Source organism: Saimiri boliviensis, chromosome 5 (assembly GCF_048565385.1).
Source record: "Saimiri boliviensis isolate mSaiBol1 chromosome 5, mSaiBol1.pri, whole genome shotgun sequence".
NCBI lineage: Eukaryota > Metazoa > Chordata > Mammalia > Primates > Cebidae > Saimiri > Saimiri boliviensis.
Genome location: NC_133453.1, coordinates 11,009,012 through 11,035,245, shown reverse-complemented (window position 1 = coordinate 11,035,245; position 26,234 = coordinate 11,009,012). Strand labels below are relative to the sequence as shown.

The window sequence follows — 26,234 nt, the reverse complement described above, 5'->3', positions numbered from 1 at the left end:
TACATATAACATATGAGTGTGTGTGTGTATGTAGAGGTTAATACATATACATCTTTATGGGGGAAAAATAAAAATCACAGAGACAGAGAGAATAGGAATGGAACCAGCTATACAGTATACAAAACACCTATAAAGATAGAAGCAAAGTGGATAAACATAGAAATAGAGGAGAATAGAACATCATTGATGAAAACAGAAAAAGTAACACAGGAGACAAGAAAAAATCAGAGATGAGCTTACAGAATCAAAGAAAGAGATAGAGACAAAAATGTATAGCAGCAGGGCAATGGGCAGAAAATGAGAAGTCAAGAAGAGAATCGGATGTGGCCAGATAGAGTCGGGCTATGAGGTGTACTCATTGATGTAGGTATATTTTTTTGTCAGTTCATCTAAGCTCTGAAAATAGGTCAGCATGACCACATTGAGACATGTTCCCTGGTTTCCTGTTCACTGTTGATAGTCTGTTATTTCCTTGTTTGTCTACATTGTCCTTTGAATTCAAAGCTCCTCCAATAAATAAACAAAGAGAGTCAGAAGAGATACAGCCCATTAGCTTGTGAAGGAGAGGCAAATTATGTTATCGATTATCTTTGTTTTCCCACTTGTGTGGAGGAAAAGTTGTTTCTTCTTTTCCTTACCTCTCCTCCAAAACATATGCACACACACACGCACACCACACACAGAGAGAATTGTGCACAGACTGGGTTTGAGGGAGCCAAAAGAAAAAGAAGAGCTTGGTTCCTGAATAGAGGGAGGAGACACTGAGTGGAAAAAGTAAGGAAAAAAGTGGAGAAAGGTAGGCTGGAGTCACCAAATGAAAAGATATAAGAACCAGCTTCAAGTTTTTCTAAGTGGAGAAGGAATCCAAATATTCCCGGTCAGGGAGTTCTTTGGGGGAAGAGGGATAATTTTCAAAATACTTCTCAGAAATTGTACCAGAAACGTGAAAATAAAATTTGTGATTGTTTGACAGCCCTGCAAGGTAGAAAGCTCATAGGGAACAGACCACATAGAGATGGCTATGTGGTCAGTGTCCAAAGAGCAGGCATTTGGTAATAAAGTAATAATCTGAGATAAAGATGAGTACAGATAAAGAAAATGTGGATAAAGACAAAGATTTAAATTGTGAAAACAGACAAATGATGAAGATAAGATTCAGAGAAACAAAGCTAGAAGAGAGAACAGAAGGGGCAAGTGACAGTAGGAAGAAGTTCACCTCAATAAGAAAACTAGATCTAGAGACGCAAACAGGAAAACAGGTGGAATGAGATACACAGAAAGGGTGATAAAATGGAGTGGTGTAAAAAATGTGGTACAATGTCAGGTATGTAGGTGAATTAAAACACGAGAGAAAATGGAGGCGAGAAGGGGGAAGTGTAAAACGGAGAGAAGACAATGATGGAGAAACTGTGGGATCTGAAATGACCATGAGTTAAAAGCAACCTTAGCACAAGGCATGATTCATAATAGCAGTACGTTTTCAGAGTAAGGTATCCCCTGGCCCCTCTGACTCATCCAGATTACAAAAGGCCTCACCCAGACATTTCATCCACTGTGATTTCAGTCACCACCCACAACGTCATGATTCCTACATTGTGTATCTCCAGCCAGCCCTCTCTTCTAAACTCATTCATCCAAGTGTCAGAAGGCTCCTGTCCGAGGTCCTGAAGACCTTAGACTTCACCACTCTATCTTCAAACTTCAGTCTCAACACCTCCAAAACTAGGCACATCATCTTTTTCCCTAAAACCAGACTTTGCTCCTCCAGTGTTCTCCATCACTGAAACACACTATTAATTGACCCTTTATTTCAAGATGATATTCTCAGGGTTATTCATGAATGGAAGGGACAAATAAAAAAGAAAAAGATTTCAGAGGTAGCGCCCATCCCTTAATTTAGCTGTGGGGAGTGGGTAGTCACTAACATTGGGGGAAAGGAGAATCTCAGGAGAGGAGTAAGCACAAATAAAAATTTTTACAAATCACAATTTAGGATCACAGCTACAAGAACATGAAAATGAGAAGTGTACCTGTGTCATGTGTTTTCCAAAAGGTGTGCCAAGAAGCCAAGAAGCAAGGCCTGAAAGTAGCCAAGCATCTGGCATGATGGGTAAGGCTGCCCTAGGGTCTTGGGATGGAAGTGGCTCCGTTGATTTCACAGACACTGGGTGGGGATGTGGGAAGTGATCAGAGTTGAAGCGGAGCATCAAGCAGCCTCTGGATCACCAACAGGAAGTAGAATCACAGGCCTCAAGCCTCAGAATTTCAAAAGTCTGAAATCATAGCCTTCCTTTCCTGCTGCACTCGACTGTGAGCAGACTGTGACAAAGAACAGGTTCAGTCCATGCCAGAATCCTGTTCTCTGCATCTGCCTAACCTGACCCTTTTGGGAACTGCTGAGAGGCAAGAGATCATTATAAACTCTTGTTTAACAGAATGAGCTCTCCTAGGTAGTAAAAAACACACTGGTAAAAACAGCAGTATCTCACTTGCTATATTAGCATATCAATGCTAAGTGTTGAATACATAAAGCAGGTTTCACTCTTCTTGCAACAAACAAACAAAAATACATTCTTCCACTCAAACGTAATAGTGCCACTTTGTCACAACTTTGGAAAGGCCTAAAAAGACAGTCCTGCTACCTGTCAGGAAAAAGCCTCAGATACCTACTCTTAAGCTAAAAACACATCGTTTTGAAAGATATCCTCTGGTCTGTTATTGATTTATATAGTTATTTCCTATTACCTTTTGCAAATAAGATCATATTTTATATTCATAAAAAGTTTAAAGCTGAGCAGGATAACTGTTGCCATCCCTGTTTCATAAATGAGGAAACTGGTGCCTAATTAAGTAATTAGGAGCTGTTTCAAAGTCTCACAGAACTAGAGGAAGACCTTAGACATCAATTTAGTATCTGTTTCCTTTGGAAGGAAGACAGATAAATTATACTCAAAATATTGTTATAAACCCAAGCCTTCCATGTAGAATGAATTGTCATAATATTTGTAAATTTTACTTATAAGTTACAGTTCTCTGACCACTACCTGTCACTTTCTAGATACCATGGATGTTGAAAACAATTCTACTTTGGAAAAACACAGTGGGAAAAGAAGTAAGAACAAATTAGAATTTACTTAATTTTTATGTTACAAATGAGCTATTTTTTAATGCTAAGGCTTATTATCATTATTTTCTTTTTTCAGCTTTTATTATAGATTAAAGGGTACATGTGCAGGTTTGTTACATGGGTAAATTGTGTGATGCTGAAGCTTGGGGTCACCCAGGCAGGAAGCATAGTACTGAACAGATGGTTCTTCAGCCCATGCCACCCTCCATCTCTCCCTCCCCCATCTAGTGATCCCCAGTGTCTCTTGTTCCCATCTTCGTATTCATGTGTATTCAATCTTTAGCTCCCACTTCTAAGTAAGAACATGCAGTATTTGGTTTTCTGTTCTTGCATTAAGTTGCTTGGGATAACAGCCTCCAGCTCCACCTATGTTGTTGCAAAGGACATGTTTTCATTCTTTCTATGGCTGTTTCATGGTGTATATGTGTGCCACATTTTCTTTATCCAATTCACGGTTAATCAGCAACTAGGTTGGTTCCATGTCTTTGCTGTTGTGAATAACACTACAAAGAACATATGAATGCATGTATCTTTTTGATAGACTCAATTATTTTCCTTTGGGTATATACTTAAAGGTAGTGGGATTGCTGGGTCAAATGGTATTTCAGTCTCTAGGTCTTTGAGGAATCACCACACTGTCTTACACAATGGTTGAACTAATTTTACATCCCCACTAATCATGTAAAAGTGTTCTTTTTCCTCCACAACCTCACCAGCATCTGTTATTTTAATTTTTTTGACTTTTTAATAACAGCCATTCTGAGTGGTGTGAGATGATATCTCACTTGTGATTTTGATTTGTGTTTATCTGATGATTAGTGATGTTGGGCATGTTTTCATATGTTTGTTGACCACTTGGATATTTTCTTTTGAGAAGTGTCTGTCGTGTCCTTTGCTCATTTTTAAATTGGATTTTAGGTTTTTGCTTGTTGGTTTGTTTAAGTTCCGTCTAGATTCTGGTTATTAGACCTTTGTCATATGCACAGTTTGCAAAAATTTTCTCCCATTCTGAAGACTGTCTGTTTACTCTTTTGGTAATTTCTTTTGTTGTGCAAAAGTTATTTAGTTTAATTAGGTTCCACTTGACAATTTTTGTTTTAGTTGCAATTGTTTTTGGAAACTTAGCTATAAATTATTTGCTAAGGTCTATACTAGGAAGGGTATTTCCTAGATTTTATTCTAGGATTTTTATAGTTTTAGGTTTTACATTTAAATCTTTAATCCATCTTAATTTTTGCATAGGATGAGAACTGTGGGTCCAGCTTCATTCTTCTTTGTATGTCCAGCCAGTTATTCCAGCATCGTTTATTGAATAGACAGCCCATTTCCCATTGCTTATTTTTGTTGATTTTGCCAGCCTTTTTCTGACTAGTTCCCAGGTTCCATATCATATTTGCAATGGTCATTTCTTCCACAAGATTTTTTAAATATTGTTCTAAATTTGATTCTAGAAGTTTGATATAACGGATCATTTTTAATGTTTCTATATATAATCCACATGGGATTTGCCTTTGTGTATAAGTGAGTGAGAATTTACAAAATATTCTCCACTCTATGGCATGGTGATTTGAATCACCACTTTGATGGCACAGTGCCTTTACCTGTCTATATTCTATTTTTTAATTTTTTTTGTTTTTGTTTTTGTTTTTGTTTTTGTTTTGTAATTGAAGGGACTACAGAAAAGAAAGAAGAGCTCAGAGATAGAACCATCCCGATGCCTCAGTGGGGGTGAATTTTAGAATGAGCTTAAGAAATCTCTTCCAACTCCTTCCTAAATCCATTGAAAGCTCTGATTAGAAAAGCATTGAACTGGCTGAGTGTGGTGGCTTACATCTGTAATCCCAGCTACTCAGGAGGCTGAGGCAGGAGGATTGTTTGAACTCGGGAGGCAGAGGATGCAGTGAGCTGATACTGCACCACTGCACTCCAGCCTGGGTGACAGAACAAGACCCTGTCTCAAAAAACAAACAAACAAAAAAAATCATTGAACTTGCAGGTTAATTTGGGAAAAACAGAGACTTTACTCTTTTATTCGTGTCTTATGTTCTTCCACTGAAAATGTTCTCTGTGTAATTCTGGCATTTTAAAAATATTTTATACGTTGTATACATTTATGTGTTACTATTAATATCTTTTTTCTATTACATAATAACTGAAGTGAATTTAAATGAGATCAGGCTCTCAAAATCTTTGTTTATAAGAAGTTTATAGTCAATTTCTTACTTGCATATGAGAGAATTAGAATGGCACTGAGTTAATATAAAATCTTACAAGCATTTATACAGTTTAGGGATCCAGGTATCACTTAAAATATTATGGCCAGGCCCAAAAATTATGAAATAAGACAATTAATTAGAATTACATGTTTCCTTGGAAACTGGTTTCATGAGAAGTGGCAATAATTTTCTGTTTTGTGGGATTATCACAAGACCTCTTCAGATAGCTTTCCTAAGGATAAGTTTATATTAGCAGAGGACAAAACAAATTAGCAATGGTTATGAAAAGACATGCTTCCATATTTTGCAAGAGAGTAAGACTGGTCTTCTTTTGAAATTTCTCAGTTTAACGCTTTGTCAAATCAGATTCTTTATGCTAGTGTTATGATACAGAATGTTCCCTCTCCTTCCACAACTATGGGTTGAAGGGCCTTTCCTTTCATCTCCTTCAGTAATTTATTTTGTTAGTTATGAAGACTTACATTTTTAAAATCTGGTCTGTGGAATTTCATTAGTTAGCCTTACAAGAAATGTAAGCCTGTGGAGCTCAATGTTACTGGGAAAAATAAAGAAGTGCCTGAAATAAATGTCACCTAAAAACAGTGAAATAAGATGCATACAGTTTTTTTTTTTTTTTTTTTTAAGATGAAGTCTAGCTCTGTCACCCAGGCTGGAGTGCAGTGCTGCAATCTCAGCTTGCTGCAACTTCTGCCTCCCGGGTTCAAGTAATTCTCCTGTCTCAGCCTCCTGAGTAGCTGGGACTACAGGTGCCCACCACCATCCCTGGCTAATTGTTGTATCTTTAGTAGAGATGGGGTTTCACCACATTGGTCAGGTTGGTCTCGAACTCTGATCTCAGATGATCCACTCACCTTGGTTTCCCAAAGTGCTGGGATTACAGGTGTGAGCCACCACACCCGGCCTAGTACGCATGTAGATTTTTCAACTACAGCTCTCCCATTCTCCATTCTAAATGAGCTCCAGATCCCATATCATTTTATTTTCAGATTTCCTTTTTTGTCTTCACCTAAATACATAATGTGAAGTTAGTTTAGTATTTCGGTGAGGATGCTGATGGTGTCTTTCTTTTAACACTACATCTTGTATAATATTTTACTACTGTCTATAGGCTAATTATTATTCCCAACATCAAGATAGTTTCTGCATTTTATTCTCTTATATCTCAAAATACTGATGGCTTTTCTTTATACCACTTCAATTTACCAGACTTCATCCTATGGGCCTCATCATGCTTCCCTTTTAAGTGTTCTACTTATCTACTTCACACTCCCAACCCTCCCACAACCTTTCTTCCCTTGTAAATTAGACCACAGCTGTACTAAAGACTCATGTTTGGGCTGTACAAACAGATTTCAAAACTGTGCATCACTATTGAAGTAAAATAGGAAATCACGTGAAATGGAAGAAAGATCCAGATTTAAAGGGATTAGGGGATCCCCCAACCAAGAGTGTGAAAGGCTTCAGCACAGTAGCCAAGATTTTGAGACACTTTGGCCAAGCCCATGCTCATAGTAGAGATGGTAGAATGTTTTTGGTTGGAGATGAAGTCACTGTATCTCAGTCTATAGGACATGGCAAGACAATTCACAGTGACCCCCACTTCCACAGGATAAGGGAGTGTGCTCAGAGCCTGCAATAGTCTTTCTAGAGTATGATTTGGGCATCTTAACCAATGAAGGACAGGATTAATAGCTTACTCTCTTTTTGTTAGGCCTCTCCTCAAATGCTGACTTATGAGAAGTTCTTCCTGGCTTTTCTATATAAAATAACACATCCTCCTCCCACACACACTTCTAGCTCTGTTCACCACTCCCTGAAGTCTTTATTCTAGTTTACTTTTCCTGAAAACACTCTGCCATCTTCTGTGTTTATTTCTTCTTTGCTGTTTCCTCACCAGACTATAAGCTCTATGCCAGTAAGGACTTTGTTTTATTCACAACTGTATCCTCAGCATCTAGGATAGTGAGTTGATTCACAATAAGGGCTCAATTAATAGTTATTAGGTGAGTAATTTACATAAATTAATTAATTCTACCAGTTTGTGAAAATTTAATCCAAATATGTGATTCTACAAAATATTTACTTAAAGCAAGCAAATAAAAAATATTAAAAATAAAAGGATAAGTAAAGAAATGTCAATAAACTATAAATTAGAAGATCAGGGATTTTCCATTGCTTGCTCTTTGTCATAGATAATCACATGGTAATCAATATTGTCAGCTAATCCGGGTTCTCTGTGGATCTCAATCATGTGGGCAAGGCTGCTTCTAGACTATATGTTCTCAGTAAGCAGCTTGGCTTCTCCCTAGGAGAACTGTACAGATTGTCCAAGGGTGAATGTCCTGCTGGCTTCACAGATGAGGCAGGGAGTAGACAGTAGGTGTGGAGAGCAGTGGGGGAAGGGGAAGTGAATCTCCTGTCGGGAGCCTAAGGTCTGAGACCTAAAAAGGTCTGTTTCCAAAAAGCTGGTTCCTCCAGTCCAAGAGATCGAGCTGTTGTGACTTGTCTGAGCATGGCCTGCAGTGATCATCTGCTCATGGCCTTTCTGATCGGGAGTTATTGGCTGCCCTTTGCCTCCTAACACCTGGCAGGTATTATTCTACCAGTTTGTGAAAATTTAATCCAAATTATGATTCTACAAAATATGTACTTAAATATGACCATGATCCGGTGTGTGAACTGGGAGAAGGTGGTCACCTTCGGGCAGTGTGGATGGATGCACTCTCTTCCCTTGTTTTCTGGAACACCCCCATCTCCTACTGGCTAGTAGCTCCTTCCTGGTCATTTGCTGGTGATGTTGGTGGTAGTGTGGATAGTGATAGTACTGTTGGCAGTATTGATGGTGGTGCTGGTGGTGGTCCCTTCTTGGCTTCCTGATGTCTACATATTGGAGTTCCCCAACATGGGGGATTGAGCCTGAGTGCTTTCCTTATCTCTAATATACTGTCTCCCTAAGAATTGCATCTAGTCCTGTTCCTTAAATTTTATCAATATGTGAATGACTACCAATTATATTTCTCTTTCCTTTCTTTTCAACTGCCAAGTCATAAATTCAACTTCTTACTCCAAACTTCTACTTGAAGTCTAACAGGTGTCTTAAATCTGATGGGTCAAACACACTTTTTCCATTCTCATTCCCAAACTTGTCATCTTCATCAGTATTCCTCATCTCAGTAAATGGCACCATATTTACTAAGACTGAGCCAAAAATGTAGAAGGGAAGCTTGATTTCCCCCTATCCTAACCCTTTGCACTCTCGCCATCAACAAGTTCCAAGACTGTATGTCAAATCTGCCCATTCCTTACCTTCCCTGCCACTACCCCAGTCCGAGTCCTATTATCTTGCATGTGGAACACTGCAGAGTCCTCCTAACTGGTCTCTCTGCTTTCTTTCTTGCCCACCAGAATCCGTTCTCCATTCAACAACTGCCCTATCTATTCTGCATCAATACATATCACACTATACTAAGTGCTATAATTTTGTAATGTATTAATATCAGGCAGGCTAAATTCGCTCAACTTTTTTCTCTTTCAAAATTGTCTTGGCTATTATGGCCATTTTATCATTCTTGTAACTTTTATATCATTTTGTCAACCTTTGAAAATCCTGTTGAATTTTTATTGAAGTTACATAGAATAAATGTGGAGGTAACTGACATCTCTAAAATATTGAGTGTTTCTATTCATGAACGTAGCGATATCTCACTATTTATTCTCTTTCCTTTTTAGACCCTTTATTCATTTATTCAGCAAATGCTTATTTCCAATGCTGCTCAATAGGGATAAGGAAGCGAGCAAAATCTCATCAAGCTTACATTCTACTTAGGGTATATAAACAATACACAAATAAGTACATAATATTTCAGATAGTAACAATGTTATAAAGAAAAATAAAGGATCATGGAGGTGTAGAGTGACAGAAATGTGCCATTTTATATAGGGTCGCCAAGGAGAGTCTTGCTAACAAGTTATTTAACTCAAAATCTAAGTGCATTAAGGGACTAAGCCATGGAGCTGAGACAGAGAAAACCTCAGCTGCAAAGACCTGAGACAGCACTATACGTGGTCCTTTAGGGAATGGCAAGAAGGCCACTGGCTGGAGAGGTAGAGAGGAGTTGGGTGGGAAGTGGTTTCTTAGAGGCATATAGCACTTACAGGCCTTAAGTTAAAAACTCTGGATTCTTAAGTAAGAGAAGACATCAGAGAGTTTTCAGCTGGGGAATATAATCCGAATGATGTTTTTGAGGAGAAGCTCTGGATTCTACATGAATAACAGACTTTAGGAGGGCAAGGATGGGCAGGGGTAAGGAGGCTATTGCAATGGTCTTAGAAGGGTGACAGTGAATTGGACTAAGTTGGTAGCAGTGGTAGTGTTCAAAAGTGGGTAGATTCTGAAAATACAAATATGTGTGTGTATGTATACACACACACACACACACACACACACACACACAGGCACACAGTCAATTCTCATTATTCCTGGTAGTTATACTCTCTAAAGTCACCATGAACACGGACTTAGCAAATGTTGGACCATTGCTTCTAGTAAAAATACAGAATTTGGTTTTTGGAAGCTTCTGGTCATATTTTCATCAACTGATCAATACATAACCTTGTTTTATGTGTGTTTCTGTATAAAGATACCTTATTTAATATCACAATGATTCGTTACTATTGAACTCATAGTCAACAGTACTGTAACTCATGCCTGAACAAAGCTTATCTAACACACATACTTTCTCTCCCACGTCACAGCTTTCTTGTACTTAGGAACACTAACAACCCTTCAGCATTACACTTAGGTGCTACTTTAAATAGTGAAATCACCAACAAAAAGCACAAAAATACAAAAAAAAAAAAGACACCAAATAGACCACAAATGGACTTTTGTTTACAGTGTGAATGCTGAAAGAAGAAGGCAAAGCATCACCTTGTTTGACCTCAGCTAAAAACATGCATAGGTGACTCAAATTATTTGCCACGCTGCATGTCTATAAATGACAAAAAAAAAAAGTGCCATGAGCATTGATTTGAGGATTCAGATAAATTTGAACAGTAGACAAATTCGCAGATACGGAATCTGTGAGTATGAAGATTGTGTGTCAATCAGCTTTACTCAACTTTTTAAAAATCTGTTGGCACTTGTAGTGGGAGGGATTGTGTTAAATTTATAAATAAAAACAGGGAGAACTCCCGACTTTATGATGCTAGACTGCTTCTCCAAGAGCATGCCATGTTGGGTCAGTTTGTTCAAGTGTCCTTTGTGCCTTCAGTGGAGATTTTACATTTATTTTCTGCGTGTGGTGATGCAGACTTTCTTTAAGTTTAGTCTGAGCTTTGGTGGCAGTGATGCTTTCATTTCTATTACAGAGAGGTCTTCCCTTGCATTATGTCTTTTAACTGGTTTTTACTACCATATAAAAATGCTACTCATTTCTATATCTTAGTTTTGAAACTTACTAAATTTTCCTATTATGATAGTATATTTTTAATTGCTTCTCTTGAGTTTTCCAGGCTTATGATCATATAATTTGCTTTACTTTTTTGTACTTGCTCTAACTTTTCTGAGGCAGATGTTTCAACTGGTGTCTCTTTTCCCACTGGTTTATTAATTAAGGCTATTATTGGTTTGGTTTTGTTGTTTTTGGTGATAGGGATCCTGCTGTGTTGCTCAGGCTGGAGTACAGTGGTGAAAAGGCTCACTACAGCCTTGAACTCCTCAGCTTAAGCTATCTTCCTGCTTCAGCCTCCCAAGTAGCTGGGATACAGACATGTGCCACCAGGTCCCACTATTTTGTTTTGTTTTGTTTTGTTTTAGAGATGGAGTCTCACTGTGTTACCCAAGCTGGTCTTGAACTCCTGGCCTCAAATGATACACCCATCTCAGCCTCTCAAGTAGCTGGGATGACAGGCATGAACTACCCCATCCAGCTAAGGCTTTTTCCCTCTCTGTAGGCTCTGTATTAGCAATCTTCCATAGCTTCTCATAGGCAGTATTTTTATTTTTGTTATTTGCTAAATATCCTGCAATTTGTATTTTTATTTCTTCTGTGACTCAAGAGTTGTTTAAGAGAGGGTAGGGAAAATGTGCCTACTCTATTTTCTGGATATGGAGTTCAACACGTTTCAATCATATTGATTCTGTTAAATGAGTCATTTGGGTCTTCCATTCTTTTCTGTTTTCTACACTGATCTCTCATAGGCTAAAATAAGCAAAAATAAAGTCTTCTATTAACAGTGTGTTTCTATCCATTTCTTATTGCATCTCCTATAATTTCTACTTTCTTAAAAATTTTGGCCTGAATTACATGGTCTCTGATTTCTTTTTATTGTTGTATACTGATTGTATCTTTGCCTATATATTTATTTTCAATAATGTTTTTAAGTGAGATTTTTATACATGATAAAATGTTGGCTTTCATTTTGTAATTCAATCTCAAAATTTCTTTTTTAAATAAGTGACTTAAGCCCATTTACTTTTATTGATAGGACCAAGATGTTTGATCTTGTTTTAGTCACATTGATTTATATTATATATTCTGGGGATTTGGATTTTTTTAAAGTCAACACTCCTCATTCTGTCTTCTAAGCATTTTATGTGCATGTGTGTACTTCTGATGCTAAGGAAGATTTGCATTTTTCTTCTAGTGGTTATAACTAGTTAGTGACTACCTGGCTGAGACTCTCTGCATTAGTCCACTCTCACACTGTTATAAAGAACTACCTGGCCTGCATCGCCGCCGCCGCCGCTCCGCCACGACCGCCGCCGCCTCCTGCCCTGCAGCCGCCGCCACCGCCTGTGTCGCCGCCGCCTCGGGACCGGCTGTATGATTAGGCCACAATCTTCAATGAGTAAACATATTCCCCAATTCTGTGGTGTTCTGGGTCACACATTTATGGAGTTTCTGAAGGGAAGTGGAGATTACTGCCAGGCACAGCACGACCTCTATGCAGACAAGTGAACTGTAGAAATTGATTGCTACTCCACCAAGAAGCCCCCATAAGAGTGGTTATCCTGGACACAGAAGTGTTTAATTGAAATCCACAGAGCATTTTACAAGAGTTCTGACCTGGATGGGGTGGACCTCAGTGCACTTCTTTTCTGTTGCCTCAGTATTACTGGATTGAAGAATTGCTGCTTCTTGTTAGGAGGTTCATTTCATTTATCATTACTTAACAACTTCATACTCAAGAGCACTGAGAATTTCAAGTGGAGTATATCGAAGTAGACTTCAGTTTCTTTGCATCATTTCTGTATTCAGTTTTTTAAATTATTTCATAACCCTATTGAGTGTTTTTTAACTAAATTAACATGGCTCGAATGAACCGCCCAGCCCCCGTGGAAGTCACATACAAGAACATGAGATTTCTTATTACACACAATCCAACCAATGCGACCGTAAACAAATTTATAGAGGAACTTAAGAAGTATGGAGTTACCACAATAGTAAGAGTATGTGAAGCAACTTATGACACTACTCTTGTGGAGAAAGAAGGTATCCGTGTTCTCGATTGGCCTTTTGATGATGGGGCACGTCCAACCAGATTGTTGATGACCGGTTAAGTCTTGTAAAAATCAAGTTTCGTGAAGAACCTGGTTGTTGTATTGCTGTTCATTGCGTTGCAGGCCTTGGGAGAGCTCCAGTACTTGTTGCCCTAGCATTAATTGAAGGTGGAATGAAGTATGAAGATGCAGTACAATTCATAAGACAAAAGCGGCGTGGAGCTTTTAACAGCAAGCAACTTTTGTATTTGGAGAAGTATCGTCCTAAAATGTGGCTGCGCTTCAAAGATTCCAATGGTCATAGAAACAACTGTTGCATTCAATAAAACTGGGGTGCCTAATGCTATTGAAAGTGGAATCTGAGATATGACCTAATTTGTTACACAGATTAGCCAACATGTTGGCTTAGTGAGTAAGTCTAATGAAGCTTCCACAGGAGTATTGAAAGGCATTTTTACCAGGCCACAAGCTAGACAGATTTGGCAACCAACCTATTTAGACACTTGGCAAAAGATTCTTGTTGTCAGCATATCAAATGTGTCTGTCATTCGTACCAATTGACCATTCCCAAAATCATGTAGTATTGAGTTAATGACTTGTTTCAATCTATTCCCATGCCAGAATCTTATCAATACATATGTAGGAAGATTTAGGTGCCAAAATACCCAGCACAATACTTATATATATATTTTTAGTACCATACAGAACTAAATCCCAGGAACTATGAACACTCTAAACCTTATGTGGTTTATTCCTGCAATCATTTCAGACATTGAAAGTAGGGCCTACATTGTTATTTGCCTGCTCGCTTTATGTTTACATCTCCCACATTCATACCACTATACATCAGGTTTGCTTAACCATTGCATTTTTTTTTTAAACCAAGTCTTAAAGTGATTATTTAATGTGTTTCTACAAATCTCACTTTGTGCTGTTATAAAAAACCTCCATTTTGAAAATCTACATTGTACAGAAGCACATGTCTTTAATGTCTTCAGACAAAAAAGCCTTACAGTTAATTTAATGTTTGCACTCTGAGGTGCAACTTAACAGGGAGGGCCTGAGAAAGAATGGGAGGGGGCTGTTAATTATTTTTAGCAAAGTGTTGCCTTTGTCTTGTGCAGAACATGTAGAATATGCTCTTTAATTTAGTAAAATATTTTTTTAAAAGGTAGAGATGCTTTGTTATTGTAATCATAAACTTCCTGAAATTCTTGTAATTCTTTTTTCCATACTTAACAGAAGTTGTTTACCAACTTATTTTTGTTTGAAAGTGTGATTCTTTTTTTTTCCTTCCGAGCCTCTCTTGCAAAAAAAGAAGTGGGTTTCTGCTAATGAATTGAGCAGACATCTAATATTTTATATGCCTTTTGAGCTGTGTAACTTAATATTTGGATACTTGATAATTTGTTTTATTATGTAATTGATAAAATGGTGATGTGTATTAATGTTAGTTCAACCATGTATTTATACTGTCTGGGGATGTGTGGTTATAGTTCTGTGGGAGAAATAATTTGTCAGTGTTCACCAGCTTGTAAAAAGAGAGCTTAAACATCTAAATAAATAATGAAATGCATTTATCATCAAAAAAAAAAAAAAGAACTACCTGAGACTGGGTAATTTATTTATTTATTTTTTTTAAAAAAAGAAGTTTAATTGACTCACAGTTCCACATGGCTGGGAGGCCTGAGAAAACTTAGAATCATGGGACATGATGAAGAGGAAGCAAACACATCTTACCACAGCAAACCAGGAGAGGGTGAGCTAAGGGGAAAGTGCCACATTTTTTAATTATTATTTTAAGTTGCTAAGAGTGATGGCTTCCAGCTTCATCTATGTCCCTGCAAAGAACATGATCTCATTCTTTTTATGGCTGCATAGTATTCCATGATTTGTGTATATCACATTTTCTTTATTCAGTCTATCATTGATGGGCATTTTGTTTGGTTCCATGACTATGCTATTGTAAATAGTGCTGCAATAAACATACATGTGTATGTGTCTATATAGTAGAATGGTTTATATTTCTTTGGGTATATACCCAGTAATGGGATTGCTGGATAAAATTATATTTCTGGTTCTAGATCCTTGAGGAATGTCCACACTGTCTTCCACAATGGTCAAACTAATTTACATTTCCACCAACAGTGTAAAAGTGTTTCTATTTCTCCACAGCCTCACCAGCATCTGTTGTTTCTTGACTTTTTAATAAGTGCCATTCTGACTGGCATGAGATGGTATCTCATTGTGGTTTGGATTTGCATTTCTCTAATATTCAGTGATGTTGAGCTTATTTTCATGTTTGTTGGCTGTGTAAATGTCTTCTTTTGAGAAGTGTCTGTTCATATATCCTTTGCCCACGTTTTGATGGGGTTGTTTCTTTCTTGTAAATTTGTGTAAGTTCCTTATAAATTCTGGATATGAGACTTTTGTCAGATGGGTGAATTGCAAAATTTTCTCCCATTCTGTAGGTTGCCTGTTCATTCAGATGATAGTTCCTTTTGCTGTGCAGAAGCTCTTTCATTTAATTAGACTCCATTTGTCAATTCTGTCTTTCGTTGCAATTGCTTTTGACATTTTCATCGTGAAGCCTTTGACCATACCTATGTCCTGAATGGTATTGCCTAGGTTTTCTTCTAGGGTTTTTATAGTTTTGGGTTTTACATTTAAGTTTTTAATCCATCTTGAGTTAATTTTTGTGTAAGGAAAGAGTCCAGTTTCAGTTTTCTGCATATGGTTGGCCAATTTTCCCTGCAGCATTTATTAAACAAAAAATTCTTTCCCCATTGCTTGTTTTTGTCAGGTTTGTCAAAGATCAGATAATTGTAGATGTGTGATGTTATTTCTAAGGTCTCTGTTCTGTTCCATTTGTGTGTTTTGGTACCAGCACCATGCTGTTTTGGTTACTGTAGCCTTGTAATGTAGTTTGAAGTCAAGCAGCATGACACCTCCAGCTTCGTTCTTTTTCCTTAGGATTGTCTTGGCTACATGGGGTCTTCTTTGATTTCATATGAATTTTAAAGCAGTTTTTTCTAATTCTGTGAAGAATGTCAATGGTAGTTTGATGGGAATAGCATTGAATCCATAAATTACTTTGGATAGTATGGCCATTTTCACAATATTGATTCTTTCTAACAATAAGGTTGAAATTTTTTTTATTTGTTTGTGTTCTCCTTTATTTCTTTGAGCAGTGGTTTGTAGTTCTTCTTGAAGAGGTCCTTCACATCCCTTGTTAGCAGTGTTCCTAGGTATTTTATTCTCTTTGTAGTGATTATGAGTGGGAGTTCATTCATGATTTGGCTCTCTGCATGCCTGTTGTTGTTGTAAAGGAAAGCTTGTAATTTTTGCACATTGATTTTGTATCCTAAGATTTTGCTGACGTTCCTTATCAGTTTAAAGAGTTTGGGGACTGAGATGATGGGGTTTTCTGAAGGTACAATCATGTCATCTGCAAACAGAGACAATTTGACTTCCTCTTTTTCTAATAAAATATCCTTTATTTCTTTCTCTTGCCTGATTACCCTGGCCAGAACTTCTAATACTATGTGGAATAGGAGTGGTGAGAGACAGCATCCTTGTCTCTTGTCAGTTTTCCAAGGGAATGCTTTCAGCTTTTGCCCATTCAACATGATATTGGCTGTGAGTTTGTCATAAATAGCTCTTATTATTTGGAGATATATCCCATCAATACCTAGTTTATTGAGAGTTTTTAACATGAAGGGATACTGAATTTAATCAAAGATGTTTTTCTGCATCTATTGAGATAATCACATGGTTTTTGTCTTTGGTTCTGTTTTATGATGGATTGTGCTTATTGATTTGTATCTGTTGAACGTGGCTTGCATTCCAGGGATGAAGCTGACTTGATCATGGTGGATAAGTTTTTTAATGTGCTGCTAGATTCAGTTTGCCAGTATTTTATTGAGGATTCTTGCATCGATATTCATCAGGGATATTGGCCTGAAGTTTCCTTTTTTTCTTGTGTCTCTTCCCAGTTTTGGTATCAGGATGATGGTGGCTTCATAAAATGAGTTAGGGTGGAGTCACTCCTTTTCAATTGTTTGAAATAGTTTCGGAAGGAAAGGCACCATCTCCTCTTTGTACCTCTAATAGAATTTAGCTGTGAATCAGTCTGGTCCTGGGCTTTTTTTGGTCAGTGGGCTGTTAATTACTGCCTCAGTTTCAGAACTTGTTATGGGTCTATTCAGGGATTTGACTTCTTCCTGGATTAGTCTTAGGAGGGTGTATGTGTCCAGGAATTCATCCATTTCTTCTAGATTTTCTAGTTTATTTGTGTAGAGGCATTTATAGTATTCTCTGATGGTAGTTTGTATTTCTGTGGGGTCAGTGATGCTATGCCCTTTATCATTTTGTATTGTGGTATTGTGTCTATTTGATTCTTCTCACTTTTCTTCTTTATTAGTCTAGCTAGCAGTCTATCTATTTTGTTTTGTTTTGTTTTGTTTCAAAAAACAGCTCCTGGTTTTTTGAAGAGTTTTTTGTGTCTCTATCTCCTTTAATTCTGCTCTAATCTTAGCTATTTCTTGCCTTCTGCTAGCTTTTGGATTTGTTTGCTTGTCTCTCTAGCTCTTTTAATTGTGACATTAGGGTGTTGATTTTAGATCTTTCTAGCTTTCTTATGTGGGCATTTAGTGCTATAAATTTCCCTCTTAATACTGCTTTGGCTATGTCCCAGAGATTTTGGTACATCGTCTATTTGTTCTCATTGGTTTAAAAAATATTCTTGATTTCTGCCTCAATTTTATTATTTACCCAGGAGTCATTCAGGAGAAGGTTATTCAATTTCCATGTAATTGGGTGGTTTTTAGTGAATTTCTTAATCCTGAGTTCTAATTTGATTGTGCTGTGGTATGAGAGACTGTTCATTATGATTTCAGTTCTTTTGCATTTGCTGAAGAGTGTTTTACTTCCAATTATGTGGTCGGTTTTAGAATAAATACCATGTGAGAAGAATATATATTCTGTTGATTTGAGGGGGAGAGTTCTGTAGATGTCTATTAGGTCCACTTGATCCAGAGCTGAGTTCAAGTCCTGAATATTCTTGTTGATTTTCTGTCTTGTTGATCTGTCTAATCTTGACAGTGGGGTGTTAAAGTCTCTCACTATTATTATGTAGAAGTCTAAGTCTGTTTGTAGGTCGATAAGAATTTGTTTTATGAATCTGGGTGCTCCTGTATTGGGTGCATATATATTCAGAATAGTTAGCTCTTCCTGTTAAATATTTTCCTCTACCATTATGCAATGCCCTTCTTTGTCTTTTTTGATTTTTGTTGGTTCAAAGTATGTTTTGTCAGAGACTAGGATTGCAACCCCTGTTTTTCTTTTGCTTTCCATTTCCTTGGTAAATTTTCCTCCATCCCTTTATTTTGAGCCTATGCATGTCTTTGTATGTGAGATGGGTCTCCTGAATACAGCACACTGATGAGTCTTGACTCTATCCAATTTGCCCATCTGTGTCTTTTGATTGGAGCATTTAGCCCAATTTACATTTAAGGTTGGTATTGTTATGTGTGAATTTGATCCTGTCATCTGATCATCTGATGATGCTATCTGGTTATTTTGCACACTAGTTGATGCAGTTTCTTCATAGTGTCATTGATCTTTATATTTTGGTGTGTTTTTGCAGTGGCCAGTATCAGTTTTTTCTTTCCTTATTTAGTGCTTCTTTCAGGAGCTCTTACAAGGCAGGCCTGGTGGTAACAAATTCCCTCAGCATTTGCTTGTCTGAAAAAGATTTTATTTCTCCTTCACTTATGGAGCTAGTTTAACAGCATATGAAATTCCAGGTTCAAAATTCTTTTCTTTAAGAATGTTGATTACTGACACCCAATCTCTTTGGGCTTGCAGAGTTTCTGCTGAGAGGTCTGCTGTTAGTCTGATTTTTGCCACGTTGGTCAGGCTGGTCTCGAAGTCCTGGCCTACAAGCAATCCGCATTCCTTGGACTCCCAAAATGCTGGGATTCCAGGCATGAGCCACTGTGCCTGGCTGTCACTGGTGACTTCTTAGATCTATTATTGCTTTACCCTCTTGGTACTCTTCTGCTGCTGCTGTCGGCTTCTGCTTGATTTCAGCTACCTTCAAAACTTTTTTAGCTGTGTGCAGTGGCTCACACCTGTAATACCAGTGCTTTGGGAGGCTGAGGCAGGTGGATCATGAGATTAGGAGATTGAGACCATCCTGGCTAACATGGTGAAACCCCATCTCTACTAAAAATACAAAAAATTAGTTTGACGTGGTGGCAGGTGCCTATAGTCCCAGCTACTCTGGAGGCCGAGACAGGAGAATCACTTGAACCCAGGAGGCAGAGGTTGCAGTGAGCTGAGATTACACCACTGCACTCCAGCCTGGATGACAGGTCTAAAAAAAAAAATACTGGTCTAAAACAACTGGTTAAAAAAAAAGTTTCTTTATTGTGACTGATAAGACCACATATGAATATGTACAAGCATAGTGTAAATGACTAGCACTGTGTAAAAACAGGTTCCTTTGTGGTCACTGGTTTCTGGGTGACAACTACCAAGATGGGATGTTGGTAGCCAAGGACTTAGTCCCACAAAAGTGGAAAGAAAATAAAATTAAATACTTGATAATTATTGACATATAAAGTGTATAAATCTTTGTTTACAGTTCTAAAGAATTATTTTTTTTCTTTTCTGTTTGCAGGAAAAAAGAGAAGACACATGTTTAAAGCAAACAGTCTCCAAAAAGGTAAGAAGAAATGTGGGGATTTACTCTTTTGAACTCACTGTGGTCCTGTTCTTTCTGCCAGACCCACCCGATCTTTGCTGCAGTCTCAAAATCTCCTATGGTTTATGATGGTTTCAGACCTAATGGATTATTCAGAGTAGCAGCTAAGTCATTGTAACAAACAGATCCCAAAATGCAGTGGCTTAAACCAAATAATCTAAAAGGCCAGAAGTCTGCCTTCCTTCACATAAGGTTTCCAACTGTGGGTCCACAGAGGCTGGTCTGATTGACATTGTCTCCCAACCAGTGGGAATGAAAAAAAAAAAATTGACAGAAGAACCAGCCATTTATTTATTTTAATAGAAAGACTCAGAAGTCTTCTGCCCGCATCCCATTGGCCAAAACTTGGTCACATGGCCAGAGCTAGCGGTAAAGTGAGGCTGAAAAATGTCAGGCTGGCCAGGCCGTCCTGGGTTCAGCTGTAAGTCTATTCTTATGGAAGAAAGAATGACTATGGGTGACAAATAGCAATCTGCCTACTTACCCTTCATATTTGCCTCCAAAGTCACTGATTCTCTCAAATAAGGAGGAAAACTCAGACTCTCCATTGATTCAGAGCCAGCCTTTTTGTCATCTGAGACTCTTTGGCAAGAACAGGAGCTGGAAGCTGAGCTGCATTACAGAGCTATGTGGGCAGAGACATGCCAGCCCTGATTAGGAAATGAGGGATAGTTGGATTTGTTAAGTCTAAGCAGAAATCACATTCCTTCCTTCTCCTACTTCCTTTTCAGACCTTTTCTCTCAAATAGTTCTTTTCTTGTCCATGGACGAAGTCTTAGGTGAGCCCTAGAGCTATGCTAGTCCCTTTTAGCAGTAATATTTCTTCTTCTTTTTTTTTTTTTTTTTTTTTTTTTTTTGAGACAGTCTTGCTCTGTTGCCAGGCACCAGGCTGGAGTGCAGTGATGCAATCTTGGCTCACTGCAACCTCCACCTCCCGGGTTCAAGCAATTCTCCTGCCTCAGCCTCCCGAGTAAGTGGGACTACAGGCATGTGCCACCACGCCCAGCTAATTTTTGTATTTTTAGTAGAAACGGGGTTTCACCATGTTGGCCAGGATGGTCTCAATCTCTTTTTTGTTTTTTGTTTGTTTGTTTGTTTTGAGACAGAGTTTCGCTCTTGTTACCCAGGCTGGAGTGCAATGGCGCCATCTCGGCTGACCGCAACCTCCGCTTCCTGGGTTCAGGCAATTCTCCTGCCTCAGCCTCCTGAGTAGCTGGGATTACAGGCACACGCCACCGTGCCCAGCTAATTTTTTGTATTTTTAGTAGAGACGGGGTTTCACCGTGTTGACCAAGATGGTCTCGATCTCTTGACCTAGTGATCCTCAGCCTCCCAAAGTGCTGGGATTACAGGCATGAGCCACCGCACCCAGCCAGCAGTAACATCTCATTTAATATTAAAAAGTCTGAGCTGATATTAAAACTGGAAACTATGTGATAGGGAAGCTGGGTGAAGTCAGCATTTACTTTCATCCATGCTTCCTCTCCAGCTCCACTCAGTATCTATTGCTTTCAGCTAATTTGGGTCTAAGAGGAGGAGGAGAAGGAAGTGATCAGGAGCAGAAATAGCCCTCATATTACATAGGTTAGTGCAAAAGTAATTGTGAGTTTTGCCTTTAAAAAAAAAGTAATAGCCAAAACCACAATTACTTTTGCACTAACCTTATAGATTTTGGTGTCTCCTAGATATGGTGGATCCATGAGGCATATTCATTTGTGAGTTGTTCAGAGACACTCAACTTAGAAAGAACCTCTCAACTGAAGTTCCCCTAATTCAGGAACTTCAACTGACTGCTTACCAATTTCCTCAGTCCCCGTCTCCCAGCCTTGGGAGGTCCACACTATGCTCCTGCTGGGATAAACTCATCCATCCAGGTGATTCTCCCAGATGGAATATCTCTCAAGAAGAACTAAGTGAGCTCCTTCTTTCCCCAGGGAGTCCTATAGGAATTATGATTCTTCATACCCTCTCGACATTCTAGGATTGAGTCTACAAATGTCTCTGCCTTCCTCAAACTCCTGAAGGTGCAGATCAGTTACCTTGAAGCTGAAGTCTTCTCACTTGTCTTAAGGAGGGTGGAGCACTTTACTCAACTTCTGTAGCAAGAACATGGTAGCATTTAGATAGGAAATCCAAGAATAGCCGCACTACTTCTTGTGGGGTATTCGAGCAAGAAAATTTGCAAAGAATAATTACAAAGGCAGTCCCAGGAGCTCTACAGTATTAGCAGATCTTAAGCCCAAATCTAGTAAATAGATCTCAAGTAAACTTGAACTAAACTGCTTGTATACCTCTAATTTGTTTGTCTTCAATGGGCTTTGATAAAAGGTGACTACAACAGGACCAGAGAAAGACATAGAGGGACAGAAGAGTCTTTGTTTGCCTAAGATGTCTATGGTTGGACAAGTTCAAATTGTGGCCAGGCCATAGAAAGAGAAGAGAAGACAAAGACAAGGAGATGGTGTGGGGAGGGAAAGACGGAGGGAGGGAAGGATGAAGGGAGGCAGGAAGGAAAGAAGGAAGGAAGGAAAGAAGAATGGGGAGGGGAGGGGAGGGGAAGGGTGCACTTTATGGCCTTGCCTGAGAGATCGGCACCTTTAAACATGGCATCAATGAGATGCTCCTGCACATACCTGACGTCTTTCTACCTACCCCCCATCACCTGCTGAATCTGAGAGCATATTCCCAAGATAGGGTTTCTAACCATAAGGCTTTCTGGGACTTGAATCTCTATACAAATTCCCCTTGGACAATAGTCTCATGATTAGTTTCTTAGATCCTAATTTTTTGGCCAAAGCTATGTGACCAAGATCTTTGGTCATTTTCACTGTATTTTCAGTGCCAACGCCTTCACTGAGGGCTAAGATGGTGGCTGGTGTCTCACCATCATAATAAGCTGGACAATCCAAATTCTTGAATTGCTGCCATTGGTTTCTGCTTCACAACCAGAGGAAATCTGCAATGCTTCCCTTCATTTCGCAATTTCTGTATACTGCAATTTCTTCCTTGGTGATAGGGTAGAAGTCTCTATCTCATAAATGAATTAGTAGCTGTAAATATCTTATATTAGTGTCAGCACATAATAAGCACTTAGGTGTTAGTCTTCATAATTATAATTGTTACAGTATTCTTTGGGATATAAATGAAACTCTGTCTTAAATTCTTTTTAAAATCAATGTGGGGGAGGCAAATAAATTTGGATTAATGTCACGGTAAAGAAAAGAAAATCTAGGATGAACCCAGGTTAACCATCAAAGGCATGGTCATTGCAAGTCTATCTGTCACATATTTTTCTGTGTGTTAGGTTCTGGAAAAGTTACAGCTAAATAACTTTTTTGAAAGCACTATTATATATAATGTTAGTTTTATACACCATCTGTATTTATATTTTCCCATTTTCTCAGGGAGAAAAAGAGGCAGACCGAGAAAACACTTAACTTGGGAAAACAAAGTCCTACAGACAAGACGGCAGCCAAAAGGTAAAAAATAAAAAAAAAAAAAAAAACACTTTAAATAAGTAACATCTAAATTCTCATGCTCTTAGTAAGAAACTAATTGCTTTATGTAGCTGTACTTACTGTTGAAAAATATATCAGATTTAGTCAAGTTCCAAAATATGTCAGGGAAAAAGGATGATAGCACCACAAACAAATAGCTTGGTGATGAGTCTGCAAACAGACCCCAGGGCCCAGAAGCTGCTTGAGTGCTCCCTCTGCTGAACCAATAACTTTCAAGGCTGGAAATAGTTGTTGGCATAAAAACAACACAAAGAAAACCTGTGTAATTCACAAGTGATGTAGCTGTCCCCCCTCTTGCCCATCACCATGTGGTAATTGTGTGGACTTGGGTCAGCCCCAAGTAAATTACAGTTTACTGTTTTGTAAAGTGAAATTAAGTCAGACGAGACTGACGGCCCTCCAACGCCCATCCCAGCTTCCTACGTGACTTCTCATTCCATGGATCTCCTACAGGAATTGGTAAAAACCATGGGCAGCCCCCTCTCCTGCATCATCAGCACAGAAACCTTGTAGAATGTGTCTCTTCCCCAGTGTCACTAGCTGGAAGGGTTGGAATGGCAGCTCAGCATCCTCAAGTTCATTTTAAGACAAGTATACCTGTTTCTACTAAGTCAGCTCTTCGGTCCCCACCTCCACCAAATAAAGGCTCTGAAATGTAAAGCTTCCCCTCGTGCAATTTGCAGATGATTCTAGAACTCTGCTGAGCTGCTCTTTCAGCCAGAAGAAAGCTGCTGTGAAAGAGGAGGAGGCAAGCAGAGAAGATAGACACCATCTCCTGCCAGGCTGCCCTGTTGCCACCCTGCTCAAATTTACAGACAAATTTATCATATAAAAGAGTTTTGACACGTGAAACTTTTTCTCTGGCCACATAACCTCATGTAGACACCCTATCTCTCTCTCTTTCTCTCTCTCTCTCTCTCTCTCTCTCTCTCTCTCTCAATATATATATATATATATATATATATATATATATATATATATGGTTGGGATGGGCCTTGAAGGGCAGTCAGTCTAGTCTAACTGACTTTAATTTCACTTTACAGTTGAGTGAAACCATAATTTACATGGGGCAGACCCAAGTCCACACAATTACCCCATGGTGATGGGCAAGAGGAGGGACAGCTACATCACTTGTTAATTACATAGGTTTTGTTTGTTTTGTTTTTACTTTTATGCCAACAACTATTTCCAGCCTTGAAAGTTATCAGTTTAGCAGGAGTACTCTCTCTCTCTCTCTCTCTCTCCATACACACACACACAAACACACACACACACACACATATACACACGTAGAATGTTAACACATTCTACATATATATGTGTGTGTATAAAGAGTGTATATATATATATATATATACACACACACATATATATAGAATATATATTATATTCTATATTCTCATATATATAGATTACATACACTATGTGTGTGTGTATATATATACATACTCTTTATATATGCATATATGTACATTATACTTTCTTTATGTGTGTGTGTGTGTATATATACACTATATATAAATAGAGAGAGCAAGAAAGAGCATTATATATATATATGTATGAACAGAGAGAAAGAGACAGAGAGAAAGCATCTTGCCTTAGGATACAGGAGTACTGGGCTCCTATTGTAGCATTCTTGGATGTTGAGGCTTCTGCTAATACTCAGTGATAACTAAAGAATCACCTAACATGGTGAAATAAATACATATACATATATATATATATTTCCTTTAGCTATGAATTCCCCCACTAGAATGGCAGAAGCAGTGTATGCAACTGCCTCTCCATGGTTGGTGGTAGCCAACCTGCTTGGGAATTAAGACACTGGATGGTCCTTCTGGAAGATACACACCCCACTGCTGTTCCCTTGGTGAGAGTAACTCTTAAAAACCCCCAGTCCAGCTGCATCCACAGGGTCTGCACCAGGCCATGGGAATTGTACTTCTTCATTGATTCCCCTGCTGGCTCCCAGCTCAGCCCTCTGGCACTCTTGACCCCACTAGCCATGACCTTCACCTTTAGGCTTCTCAGGGGTGAGTCTGAGAGTCTCCCTTTCCCTGACATTCCCGAGGACAGAGGTCCATCTCCTGTTTAGATGTCTTTAGACCTTCTCATTTGGCTGGAGAGAAAGTGTCTGACAATTCTCTCCAGAGAAATGTGGCCTCTCTACTACAGCCTAGAGGTGGAGAAGGCTGATGCTGGCAGAACCAGGCTCCCAATCCCCTACCATGTTCTTTGCAGACAGACTAGCATCTTGCCTTAGGATTTAGGAGTACTGGACTCCTATTGTGGCATTCTTGGATGTTGAGCTTCTGCAATACTCTGAGATAACTAAAGAATCACCTAAATATGGTGATAAACTCTTTTGCCAATAATGATTAGTCCCTGCTATGAAATATATATATATAAATAATTTTTAATTTTTTCTGACCGTATTATTATTTTACATGGTTAATGTAGAATTAAGACTGGTAGGCCCAAGAACTGTTTAATCCTACTTTGTCCCAGCATTTGACCGCCTGGATGTACAATTGTAGTGAGGTGCTGGAGCCAGCGAACACGCAGCCACTGGAAAGCACAGTTCTGCAGCGCTTTATTACAAGATCTGCTCCTCAGCCCAGGTGTCTTCATGCCAAGAACTGGGAAGGAGTGCAATCAGCTTCTGATGTTTTGCCCTGAAGCCCTCAATAGGTTTTGATTGAAAGGAAATCCCTGCAGTCCAAGAAGGATTTAAACAGAGAGAGACTGAGAGCAAGAGAACAGACATTGACCAATAATGGCTAGTGCTGAATAGACCCAGGTTACGGCCAGAGCTGGATCTCCAGTTTGACCACTCTGTGGGAAAGAAGAAAGCAGACAGAGCACAGGTGTCATTTGATGGGACTGTGGGGAAGAGGGAGAGTTGGGGGAAGGAGAGAGGAGTTAGAAGTGACCAGTTTTCCAGGGTGCACCTGCAACTTGAGCATCATGAGTGACAGGAGGGAGAGTCCCACCAGAGCCACCCCTCTATGGATGACATTTTACTGTAGCTACTGCATTATCTACCACACCTGGCCTGAGCATGATCTTGGAAAATTAT

At 38.8% G+C, this 26,234-nt stretch overlaps 1 protein-coding gene and 1 pseudogene across 18 annotated transcripts in view; both read left to right on the top strand.

The window, feature by feature from the left end:
- The window catches only part of SP100 (SP100 nuclear antigen), a 116,408-nt gene that overhangs the window by 59,109 nt on the left and 31,065 nt on the right, over window positions 1-26,234 (top strand). For 16 of the 18 annotated variants that reach the window (XM_074398873.1, XM_074398876.1, XM_074398868.1 and 13 more), the window contains 4 exons: window positions 1,994-2,110; window positions 3,059-3,112; window positions 19,554-19,598; window positions 23,042-23,116. In XM_074398873.1, coding sequence (XP_074254974.1) covers window positions 1,994-2,110; window positions 3,059-3,112; window positions 19,554-19,598; window positions 23,042-23,116 — 291 coding nt within the window. The remainder of the gene's footprint in view (window positions 1-1,993; window positions 2,111-3,058; window positions 3,113-19,553; window positions 19,599-23,041; window positions 23,117-26,234) is intronic. The other 2 variants (XM_074398871.1, XM_074398870.1) reach the window with 1 other exon arrangement.
- LOC101053012 (protein tyrosine phosphatase type IVA 1 pseudogene) lies at window positions 12,677-14,470 on the top strand (annotated as a pseudogene).